We start from the raw sequence: 13,069 nt of genomic DNA on the forward strand, positions 1-13,069 counted from the left end.
CTCTTCATTCCTTCATCACCACCAGACTCCATCAGGGGGTTTCCTGTCTCTCCTAATTGAAAAATTGTTTGCATATTTTACTTTTAATCTAACAGTTAAATGTATATTCCAGTGTGAAACCGTTTAGATGAGAAACATACACCGATTTTTATACTGGATTGAATCACCTTATCTTGTCTTTTTGTCAAAATACTTAATAAACTCACTACAATCTTTTTGCACTATCCCTGATACAAGTTGCCTATCTATATTTCATCCCATTAAAAGAAAATAAATAATAAGTAAAGACTTGATACAAGCGTGAATGACTTGTTAAGATTTTCAGTAGTGATAATGAGACAGCTCACTCAACAACACTTGCTGCCAGTGTTGTCACTATTGTTTTTTTCTGGGGTCCAAGCAGCAAAGTTGCTGGAACTCTCTTGGTTTTGTTCATATTAGTGTGAATGCTTCAGCATGAACACTCATTGACCTGAAGATGGCGCTATAATAATAATAAAAAAATATTTAATTATTTTAATCTCTCAAATCATCTGCATCTTTCATTTCTGCTCAAAAAATGGCAAATTGTGGGACTTTTTCTCAATTTTCTCAAAATCCTATTTTCAGCATCTCCTCCAAAACCACTGAGCCAATCGGCCTGAAACTGAGTCAGGATCATCTATGGATTTTGCTGATTTTCAGTATGTCAGTCAGTTTCCATTTTTCCTACAAAGCACATTTTTTATAGGACATCCACTGAATTGTGACAGAAGTTTGCCTCACTGCAACCTGTGGTCTACTCTGAAGTCTATTCAGTCTGTTGGTCACCACAAATCTGTTAAATTAAAAACTGTCACAAGCACAAACAAACAATACAAAAACAACACAACACTGATTTGAACAAACATTTTTCCACTTTACACATGTGATGTCATTTCCTCAAATTTGAGAAGGTCTTTGCAACCTTGGATCAATGATTTTTTATGTTTTATGTTTTCTTCTTGAGTTGTAAACATGCTTTCTCTTCCTCGTCCTTCATCCCACACAGTGTACTGGTGCAGGAGTAGCTGTGTGTGTGTGAGAAAGAGAGAGAAAGAGGCCCTGCTGAACAGCCATATAAAAATATCACCCCCATTCATTTCACACTCCTAAGTTTCTCTCTCATTCTCACTTTCTCTATTATTCAAAACACCTTACCCTGGATCATCACAGTAGCACAGTGTGTAGACGGGGATTCCAGGCTGTGTACTTGTCACTGTTTATACATAGTCAGGGATGATCTTATGTGTCATGTTGTAGTTTCCATGCTGGGTTTCATATTTCTTTAACTGTGTTATTTGAAACGGCTACATATAACATTCTTTTATCAACTGATTTGTTCCACATAAGGTTTGATACATTAGCACAATTGACTTTGATAAAGAGGATGGCAGCCTCAACAGGCCTCCACACTGAATTTTACATAGAGATTGCTGGAGTTTGCTTTAAAATCCAGTGTAAACAATCTATTTTTTCTGCAAAGGAACAAACAGCAGGAAGGGAACAATAAGAGGAGTCCAACACAGTTTCCATTGCTTCATTAATAATAATGCTTAAAATAATGACAAGCAGTGGTTGAGGTAATGAAAAGGTCTCTAAGCCCTGATTCTGACAGGTAAGCAAAGGAAGGCTTTTTTGGTGCAATGCTTTTTTCCTGTGAGGCATAATACACCTGTCTCTGCTCTCAGTTGTTGTGCTCCAGATATCAACTGAGCTTCTGACAGGCAGGAAAATTGTTACTTTGCTGTGAAATCAACATGGGATTTTACTGAACGAGACATATCTGCACAGATACATACATTCACTCAGACTGACATATATACAGTAAATGCTTATGTAGTCATCTGAACCCTGTCTGTAGTGTACTGTATGCCTTACACTAACACATACATATGGACGTATACACATTCTGTATGTCTAGCTGTGGCTTTATATTTAGTGCCTTTGTTCTATTTATGTGGTGTGTGGAAATAGAGAAAAGAGTGAGCTCATTTTTTTTTAATTCAAGACCAACATTTGAATAGAAGCATTAGATTGAATCTTGTGAAATTGAAAAGCCACACATTAATGAGATTACACTAATGAGACATAAAACCAACACATAACACATGAACTGGCATACTGTACAGTACTTACGCTAAGGCTAAGGCTGCTAAGCAAGCCAAATCTGCCATTGTGTTCATTATAAAAGATGTGTAATGGTTTACTATTTAAAAAGACAATGCTAAATCGTATTTTTGTCTACCAGAAGAGACTGGAGGAAAGGGCTGACACAGTTGGAAGGATATGGGAGCACCATCCAAGGGAAAGGCTGTTGATGAGGTTATGGTTTTCTGTTACAGAGTTGTGAAATTATTGCTCTGGGTTGAAGAATAACACAAACATCATCCTTGTAATACCCCTCTGCTGGTGGAGGCCTCCCACTCATAAACTCTGCAGGGGGGGGTTGCACACACACACACACACACACACAAATGTGTTTCTCAATCCTCTCTACCTATTACACAAGCACACACACACACACACACACACACACACACACACACACAAACCTCCACTCACTAATCCACCCACCCACACACACTAAAACACTGTTTAATAGTTTATTGCACTGGTGCTGTTTCCCACATATACCCAGCTGATTCAAAAAGAAGGAGGAGGAGGGGATGCAGTGGGTGGGGGTGGGAGGTCTTTGGGAGGATGAAGGGGTAGGGGGTGTCAGACAGCTGCTGTGTACAGTTACCATGGAAACCTTTGTCTAACTTGAGAATTCGACAGGAATGAGCAGTGTTATAAATTCAATTTTAAGATGTCTTTTCTTTTTGTCTACCAAATATATTGCCAGAGATTTGCCTTTAGCACATTTTTTTCAAATACATCATTCCAGACAAGCAACCGACAGATATGACCCCACCCTAAACTGGAACCATAGTTCTACTGCAGCAGATTTGGAAGCTTGTGTGCTATAAATATGATTTGCAAAAATAAATAAATAAATAAACTAAAAATGGAAAATAGAAAAGGTGAAGCTGCACTGCAATAATACAACATAAACTGCTCTCCAGTATTTTTTTTCATTGCATTATTGAACAGTTTGAGAAAGCCAGTGACAACAATTTTACAAATTAATCTCTATTTTGGTTTCAACAGTAGTAGAAAAATACAAGCAATGTAATAATATTCTTACATTGCTGCACTCACGAGTAAAAGTGTTAAGGTATTCTTAGCTAAAAGTACAGAAAGTATCAAAAGTACTATTTAAGCTGAATGGCTCTTTTCAAAGTGTTACAATATTCCATGCTTTTTGGTTATTATCAATGATGCATTCATATGCAAACAGGGTTTTAATGTTGTAGTTGGTCAAGGTGGACTTTTTTAACTTTGTATCAATTGGGTAGTTTAATGACACTACATCATGTAATATGTTCATATGTCTGTAAAACCTTGAAGGAAGCAGGAAGCTGTCAGATAAATGCTGCAGAGTAAAACATACAATATTTTTATCTCAAATGTAATGGTAGAGAAGTATACAGTAGCAGGAAGGAAGAAGAAAAATAAAGTAAAGTGCAAGTACCTTAAACATGTACTGAGATATAGCACTTGAGCAATGTACTCTTGTCACTTTCCAACACTGGATTTCAACCGATTATACAGACAACACAGTGCAAAGAAACTATCGGCTACCTCGTACATGGGGCTGCCAAGTGAAATGAGTTTTGATAATACACCAAGACAACACCAAACTGATAACCAGGAACTGAAGTTTATAATTCACAGATGTCCATTAAACATTTTGACTGATTATGTTATTTTCCTCGTAAAACTCCATACTTACAGTGGATGAGGGACATAATGAGCATACTGTTTAGAAGCTGCGGTTAAATTACTGTAATGTAACCATGGTGCCCTCTAGTGTTGGAAGCCTATTCTGTACATCTATTACCAACTTTTCACAAAAACCTCCCCAGTCATTAATGTGAAAACACAGTCTTGATCCACATAGAATGTCTGATAATTGAAGAACCATGACATTTACTCAGTTATAGAAATAGAAAAGAAAGCCAACATTTGTAGAGGCATTCAGTTTAATTCAATTTGAAGAGAGTTCAAAGTTATGATACTTAAAAAAAAACACACACACAGAAGCAATGTGGACGTATAACTGTCCAAGCTAACAAGCTGGGAACATTCCCAATGCGCAGTGTACAAAATCTCACAATGTAATATGTACAACACAAAAAGAACACAAATATACAGACAACCACTCACAGCTAGATGAACATTGGTATTTACATAAAAATAAATAGAAAGTAAATAAATAACATCAAAAATGCATTGGTTGATGGATGACATAAAGCTGCTGATATAGAGCAGACGGCTGATTTATACTCTATATACTACAGGCAGAGCTGAATGAAGTTATTCTTCATAGTGGTATAACATACACAGTCACTATAGAGGTTCACCAGCTCTTTTTGTATATAAATCATATCCTTTATCTTTTTAGATCCAAATATTTCCCCTGATAAATTTACATTCAAGCCAGCTCAGGACACGGACTAAGCCTGAAAACTTAGACACAAAAAGATATTTGATTGAATATGGGAAAGAAAATGGCGCTTAAGGTAGGCTTAGCTAACTTGATAAAAACTGGCTGTTAGCTGGTTCTGAATTCTCCGTAGATACAAAGGGAACCCAGAACACCACCGCTTCTTTGTTCGGCACACAACATTTTCACCAGCATGTAAGACAAACAACAACATCAGAGAGGATATAATATAAAAAGACAGGTAAACATCTGCAAAGACAAAACTCCACCAGCTTCTCTGTCAGAATGGGGAACACTGAGATAATCATCAGATCCATCATTTCTCTGGATAATATTCATTACATTTCAACGCATTACATACAAGTAGGGACATATAAAACCTCTTATAGTTGTATATAGAAATAAAGAAAATCAATTTTAACCTTCTATGAGCTACAGCTGATGATTATTCCATCATAAACCAGTGATGGAACAATCCCATCTAAGTCTCAAAGGGTTAGAAATATATTTCTATTTCTATGTACATCTCACCTCTGGATATCGATTTATTTTCCTTCTTTAGAATGTAACTGTGCGCTAATGGGTGAAAGCTCCAAAGTGAGTGGCAGCCGTGTCCACAACTTGACATAAATAAGAATAAATAAGACAACCCCATGTTCACAAATAATTGGATAACTGCAGAGGTGTCTATTCAAAAAGACAAGAACTGTAAACATAAGTCTTTCTCAGTAACATCAATAATAACTTGAATATGATGAGGACAAAAATGACATGCTACTGTACATTATCAGTTTTATAACTATAAAGGTGAACACAAAATAATAAGCTCAAATATAAATTGACATGTTTGTGCGTGTGTCGTAATGTGTATTCCTGTCTCGATACAGCAGTGATCGCTAATGACAATGTTATATAATCTTTTTCAAGCAGCTCAGGCGCATTTAAGGTAGCTTTCCCAGCATGCTAAACGGGCCTGATAAACTCTATTTCCTTTTCAGGCTCAGTTTTTAGTAGCTGAAAGTCACTTTTTGAACCAGATCTACAGTACTTGGCACCACAATAAAGAGAAGGAATACTATGATCTATCCCGTACCATACACTACTGTATTTTGGGTTATTTGTGGTAACGGTCACCTTAGGCAAGACCTTTGACACCTCTTACTAACAGAATGATCTTCTCTCAACACAAGCCTGTCTCATATTTTATCTACAACAACTCAGATCATGGCTTAAATAAACACATCACACCTTAAAGCATCCATCCATCTAAATCTTCCTAAAATTTAGTCTTTCGTGTTTTAGCACTATCAACCTAGAACCCGAAGCAAGGCCCTACCTCACCTCTACCTCTCTTGCTCCTCCTCCTCTAATCTCTTTTAGCTCTTCCTTTCCTCTTTCTCCTGCCAGAGTTCTCCTGGGGCTTCTCTTCTTTGCTCCCTGTGACCAATGCTCCGTTGGCAGCCTTGCTGAGCCCATTGAGGGTCCCGTTAGAGAGGGCCTTGCCTGCTTTGGAGGAGGAGGAGGAGGCGTCGCGTCTGGGCTGCTGGCGGCGGTAGGTCTGGTAGTAGAAGTTGCCGAAGAGGATGATGAAGGTGATGGCGTAGCAGATGAGGGAGTAGTGCATCCAGTGAGGGAAGTCGCAGTTGACGTAGAGGGACAGGGCGGTGTGGCCAATGGTGACGTGGAACTGGACCTGAGACACAAAGAGAGAAACAATATAACATTTGTGCAATGTATAATTGTTTCACATGTTTTTGAAATGAATGCTGACATCCAGTGTAAGACCTGAGGAAAGATTAATCTTCTAAAGGAATACATTTATACTGAAATTAGCCACACACTGATGTTTATATCTTACCATCTGGATGATGGTCAAGTACTTCTTCCACCACAGGTACTTCTGGATCTTAGGTCCGCAGGAGGCCAGGCCATAATACAGGTACATCAAGACGTGGATGGCTGCGTTCATGTGTGCACCAAAGAATGCTGCAAATGCAAAGAAAATGAAACATTAATTTTGTCATGCTAATGGTGATATAATGCAGTTTCGTTACACAAGTTTGGTTCCTATAAACCCTTTACTGTACCTTTTTCCATTTAATGACAATGATGACATTTTTTCCACATAAAGATTAACCAGAAATAATACGGCCAATTGTCCACTGAGATGGATTGTGTATCCATGTCTCTACAAAATGTTTTTCATACTGTTGGCATGGGCAGATTATGTTACAAAGAGGCCCTAGGCACAGACATGTAAAAAGCTCCTCCTCCTTCCTGCCAACCAAAAATATGAAAGGACTCAAAAGCAAAAAAAAAAACACATGACCAAGAAATCCTCTTTGGCTCTCCAACAAAAAATGTTTTAAACTGAAGATCTGCATAACCTCAGGACTCCTTCACCCCTGTAGGCCCCTGGGCTTGTGCTTGAAGGATGAGCTACTCACACTGTCCTCCTGCCACCCATTTGATGCCGATCCACCAGAGCGTGAACATGGTGCAGTGGTGGTAGACGTGCAGGAAAGTAACCTGGTTGAATTTTTTCCTCAGGATGAAAAACACTGTATCCAGATACTCGATGCCCTTAGAGACGAAATACCACCACAGAGCTCCTGCTACCTGTCTCAGACATGAACATGAGACATGCGTTGAAGGGAGAAGACAGGCACAAGTGGAGGAAGGAAATAGAAACAAATAGGGAAACACAGACACTTGGAGAAACAGAGGAGTAGTTCTTTAGGACTTCTTTAGGAAATATGTTATATACTTTTCTAGCCTATTTGACAACATCTTAACCTCAGAGCCACCTGAGACTGACTTGACTGTATCACATGTGTAACTACGTCATGGAGCAGCAGGAAGGAAGGTGAAACTCAACACCTTCCGCGATCCCATCTTCCAGCTCGCACTTTTTCTAATAACAGCAGGGGCCAAATGAATGGAAGCTGATCATGTTTCTAAAACCACCGAAGCTTCCCTGTCACACTCGCAAAGGTATTCTTCATCATTAATGTACAGTAGAGCACTATAATGTAGACAGACTTATCTGTGAAACATGTTACGTTGTGGCAAATTAGCAGAGGTGTCTTGTTGCTTCTGGAAACTAGTTACAGCAAACACATAAACCATATGAAAGTAAGTTACATTATAGGGCAGATGAGGTTCAATCCAGTGTGGTTAATGTTCAATTTTCATGTAATACAAATGAGTGTGTGTGTATGTGTGTGTGTGTGTGTGTGTGTGTGTCCTGCAACACTCACCCTGACTTCATTGGGGTCATCTGAATAGTCCACTGGTTGACAAATGTAACTGTAGCTTGCCGCCCGCGCTGCCATAAAAAGCTAAAAAAACAAGAGAACATATCTATTGAATCACTGATATAAGTGAACAGAGGCAGAGGAACACAGTGAGAATGGCGGAGAGAGGAAGAGAGATAGAGTGCAGGCAGAAAGATGGATACGCAGTAAGGTTAGTCTGAACCCACGAGGCTAAAGTGCTATTGTAATGTACTCATGGGGATGGATAGTTATGGTTTGGGATAAGACTTCCACGATTTAACTTGGTCCCTGCAGTGTTTTCACACATGCAGGTGAGCAGAAGAACATGTAGTTAGTCTCTAATAGTCGCCTACCTCTTTGAAGATGAAGAAGTTGAGGAAGACCATACTGAAGTTGTAGACGATGAGGGTTTTGCGGAGCTGGAAGGGCTCTCTGTTCTTCATGTATTTGGGCCCCAGCCAGAGGAACAGCAGGTAGGAGGTGCTGATGGCCAGCGTGGGCAGGGGGTTGTCCATCAGAGGCCATTTCTCCACTCGCTTGTCTGAGACAGGACAGATGTTCTCAAAGCATTACACAACTATTCTTGATATTGGCATTAAACTGACACAGTGCGGCTTCAATGTCAGTTTATTTAAAGAGGAGAACAGGTCAAATAGGTGCTGAGAACAGATTTGTCCCGAGGTGACCTGTCTGGAGGTCAGTTTGGCGTAGACACCATTGTTTAATGATGCATGTGATACATTCAGAATGTCATATACGTGTGTGGGAATTTATGAGGCGAAAGATACTGTATCCATCCAACATTCGATTTAGCAGTAAAGTTAAAGTTATTAATTAAAGCAGACGTCTGACTCTTACTCACAGCAGGAAAAATGTACCTGTAGATGTATACATAGTGCATATAAGTGGACACACAAGAAGATGTGTACATACTGACACTATTTATCTAAACTCTCTTGCACTGACTCTCAGACATGAGAGAAATACAAGATTATTACCTGCAATAGTTAGGGTCCATTTGTAGAATTCTATGGTGTCATTAATTAAATGTGTGACAATCTCCATGGCTGTGGCCGATGACCTAAAATTAAAGAGACAGGTGTGAGAATAGAGGCCTGTAAAGTCTTTTAAGCTGCATTTAGTAGACAGAGCTCAATCCACTGAGTAAGAGTGGTGTCATCTTCCGGGAGATCAGCAATCAACAATGTCACTCTAACCATGCTTATTTTTAAACTGGAACATGATAATAATTCCATTTATACATCAAAATGATTAATCTTTAAATAGTGTGAAGGCCTAAAGGAAACCCATGCTAACAGACGGCCTATAGGAGTCTGTTGCCCCATGAGGCCATAATAGATGGGCTATAGGCTTCATTGCGCACAAAGGCTGGGAGCCCCGGCCGGCAGAGTGCATGTGTCAGCAGATTTTTGGGCTTGAGCACGACCACCAACCAACCTGATGGCCCTTATAATGAGGGGGAGGCCTCGTGCCCCACTTTTACATTGAAATGGGTCATCTGCTGTGTAGTGCCAGACTGACGCATAGGCTGATAAGTAACGGAGTGCACAGTCAGACACACAGAGTGATTTAATGATCCTATAAGGATGACGCCCCCTCTCTCTCTCCCTCTCTCTCCAGTGTGGAGCGGATCAAGCGCTGCTGCAGCATCTGTCCTACACGAGCTCTCCGCATTAAATTGCTGTGAGAATAAACCCAACCTCACTGTCTGAACAAACATTCAACCCCACATGTCATATTTCTTAAACGCTGAATGTGTTTACAATGGGATGAACCATTTCAATGGCGATTTTACACTCTGCGGCATGCAGTCCGGCCTTCACCCAGGCTGCATGAGCAGTCCTGTTATCAATATGATTTTTCCAAAATGCCCGAGCTGTTTCCATCTTAGATCTGTACAACAACATGACAACTGCCCGTGAAAGACAACATCAACACCAAGACTGCGCACAGGCCACACACAGCAACACATAATATCGCCATCGGTCTCGCCTTCCACTCCGTGCGAATGAGGATGCTTATTATCTTACCGTGTCGGTGCTTTAAAAAAAAAATCCCTCTATAATGACATTCAAGGTTGCAAGGGGTCATGCAGTGTGCGGGGTTCCCGGCTGGGATCGACTGGCTTGTTCTCTACGTGGGATGTGGATGAAGGTTGCGCCGGATGCGTCAGAGGTGAGAAGAGGGAACCGAGGCCGGCCGAGTAAAACGCGCGGCGATGGCATCAATCTGTCGGTAAGGGGAGACGACTTAGCCGCTCACTGCGCCGTCCTTCAGTGAATTGGCCTCCTCTGATCCGCCGCACAACGCGTCCCAGGCAGAGCGGGGAGGAAGTACGAGCCTCAGCAGACTCCGTCACTCTTTCAAGAGGAGTAGAAACTGCACCTCGTTCGACAGCAGGAAGAATTTGAATCGGAATGGTACATCGATTGAATATATGTAGTTAAGGGACGTAATTATTGAGAATATTAAGGAAACGATGGTAGTATGTGTTAAAATAGAAAAAACGTATGATAAGGAAACAGCGACGTAGCAGGTACAAAGCCCGAACTTCCATGAATAATAATAATAATCATCATCATCATCATCATCATCATCTTATTATTAGTAGTAGTAGAAGTAGTTTTATCATTATTACAACAATCCAGAAAATCTTTTCAAATGTCAATGCATGGGTTTTGTCAATAATAATTGATTGTTTAAATGAATTAAATCATCTTGTGTGTATTGCTGCCGTTTGAGCGCACGTTCCAGTTTTTACTCTTTGAGTCTCCAAACCAAATCCTTTAATCTGAAACCCGTCTCACTGTGTTTCCTGTCTGCTGCTCGCTGTCTGTGTGTATCTTGATGCGGCTCCTCTCCTTTGGCGACACTTGACTGGGATGATGGGAAGATGCTATGCGCATGCGTACAAATGGAGGCGGATGCAGCAACAGCAGCGCTACATCAGCTTCATCAAGTCGGCAAAGCACAACAAGAGCAAGACGGTGGTCTCACCTTCACAATAAAATTGTGTCGCCTAATTGGAAGAAAAGAGTAAAAAGTCGGTCAGTAAAATAGATCAAATAGGACATAGTCAACTGCATCATGGTGCATAATAAAAGCAGCTAATTACATACAATTATTGAATGAGTTAACCAGCAAACTGCCAGTGTTTAAGAGGTTGTTTATTAGGAGAGCGTGTATTAAAGTTATTTCCCAAAGTGTAGCCTAAACTATACGATTTTGTTTCACGCAGAAAAAGCCACTTATAAAACCCGTTATAATTGCCTTATTCTGTATGTTGTTGCTTAAAATCTTAGGGGCTTTATATTTCCATCAAATATTTCAAAGACTGGGGATGAGGTCGGTTAAAGAAAAGCGGCAATCAGGTTAATGGTTTTATTTTGAAATTCCTGACCAGGACCCTGTATCTCACTCCGTCGGGCTCGACACTCGGCGCTGCACCGGCTTCTCTCTTGTCCTCTGCTGTACGAGCTATTTGTTGTTATCTATAGATTACATGTTTTCTGCCTGGCGTTGAGACACGCGGCCCAGCAGCGCACATTGTGCGGTCTTCACGCAGGGTTGATATGCGAAGAAAAGCGGAGATGCGCTCTCTGGACTCACTTCATTGATGGTCGTGAGCTCCCATCATAGGCCTTATTCCCTGGTATCTGGAGCTAGTTCCTCATATGAAAATGGTCCGGTGAAACACTACGGATCACTGAGGGTTTTTCAGCGACAAAGTCAAGACTTTCTTTGGAAAAATGAAGATTTGGAGCACGGAACATGTTTTCAGGTTGGACGCACTGTGGTTTATTGTTTGGAGTATCCATTAAGCAGAATGAGCAGGGTTAGGTTGATGGGACCTTCAACTTCATTAACTGGGTTTAATCACATCTGAATCTAATTATACTCTGAAGTTTGTGGCTTTATGCTTCTGGTTAATAAATTCTACCTGCTCTCATGGTGAGTTACTATGAGCATCTAAAACCAGGAGTCAGCCACAACCACATCCTCCACAGGCACAGTTCTGTCCTACAGAAGTGTTTTTGCTTAATTAAGCACTGACTTTAATAACCCTGTGCACTTGACTTAATTAGGAGATCATGAAACATATTTCTATACACTTTTTTCTATACAGTTGATCAAATTTGCAGCATGTTTTAGCCGATAGTGAAATTGAATATGTCTCTTCCCCTTCATGTACTGTTCTGTGTGCAGTTACCCATGGGAGACGGTGATCAAGGCTGCCATGAGGAAGTACCCAAACCCCATGAATCCCAACGTGGTCGGAGTGGATGTGCTGGACCGCAGTCTGGATGAAGAGGGGCGCCTGCACAGCCACAGACTCCTCAGCACAGAGTGGGGCCTCCCGAGCATTGTGCGAGCGGTCAGTCATATAGAAATATAAAGGCATACATGGTCAGAGACATACATGTACATGTATTCATGGGGAAGATAAACTGGGCGTTCATAAACTGATTCTATTCAGCTGAAGTGAGTACAATCAGTGCGTAAGCACGTCTGGTGACAGTTGTGTCATGCACATGTCAGGTGATATTCAGGCTCATTATACTGTACTTCCTGTGTATTATTGTGTCCATAGATACTGGGAACCAGCCATACGCAGACGTATGTGAAGGAACATTCCATAGTCGACCCAAAGGAGAAAAAAATGGAGCTGTGCTCAACAAATGTAAGTTTATACTGAGTCCATCTGCCTGCCATGACTTCAGTCAGCATTAGTTATACAGTTCAGTTAGATAGTGAGCCACAGCAGGAGTAAAATCTACCACTGCTGTCGGGCACACTGAAATTGAATCATAATGCACTAGTGCTACTTTTTCCTAAATAAGAAAAAATAACTCAGAGGATATACTATGGTACATTGTAATGTCAATTGCTGTTTTCAAATCAATAGTGTGCACTGTCTTAACATTCAGTGTATCCCATAAATAAGGAAATCCAAATGTATTTTATCTTCCAGATTACTCTCACCAACCTGATTTCAGTGGATGAGAGGCTTCTTTACAGACCACACCCAGACAACCCTGAGGTGTAAGTACATTGAACAGTTTACTCAGCTTTGCATTTCATCTCTCAAAACATTTCTGGGTACAGTGTTGTTCACAGAGAGATATGAACCATAAGAAGACCTCTCTCTCTCTCTCTCTCTCTCTCTCTCTCTCTCTCTCCCACTCCTCAGTACTGTCCT

At 40.6% G+C, this 13,069-nt stretch overlaps 2 protein-coding genes across 2 annotated transcripts in view; one reads left to right on the forward strand and one right to left on the reverse strand.

The window, feature by feature from the left end:
• Positions 1 to 4,101: 4,101 nt before the first annotated feature.
• elovl4a (ELOVL fatty acid elongase 4a) lies at positions 4,102 to 8,929 on the reverse strand (the record flags this gene model as incomplete). Its single annotated transcript, XM_035672910.1, is given in 6 exon segments — positions 4,102 to 6,263; positions 6,429 to 6,556; positions 7,018 to 7,189; positions 7,831 to 7,911; positions 8,202 to 8,389; positions 8,847 to 8,929. Coding segments are annotated over 6 exon segments (963 nt in total). The 3' UTR covers positions 4,102 to 5,936.
• Positions 8,930 to 11,315: 2,386 nt separating this feature from the next.
• prelid3a (PRELI domain containing 3A) overlaps positions 11,316 to 13,069 on the forward strand; it is an 8,078-nt gene continuing 6,324 nt past the window's right edge. The window contains exons 1-4 of the mRNA XM_035672136.1: positions 11,316 to 11,650; positions 12,076 to 12,244; positions 12,461 to 12,550; positions 12,842 to 12,912. Coding sequence (XP_035528029.1) covers positions 11,619 to 11,650; positions 12,076 to 12,244; positions 12,461 to 12,550; positions 12,842 to 12,912 — 362 coding nt within the window. The 5' untranslated portion in view covers positions 11,316 to 11,618. The remainder of the gene's footprint in view (positions 11,651 to 12,075; positions 12,245 to 12,460; positions 12,551 to 12,841; positions 12,913 to 13,069) is intronic.

This window comes from Morone saxatilis, unplaced genomic scaffold (assembly GCF_004916995.1).
Source record: "Morone saxatilis isolate NCDOM2014 unplaced genomic scaffold, NCSU_SB_2.0 Contig24, whole genome shotgun sequence".
NCBI lineage: Eukaryota > Metazoa > Chordata > Actinopteri > Moronidae > Morone > Morone saxatilis.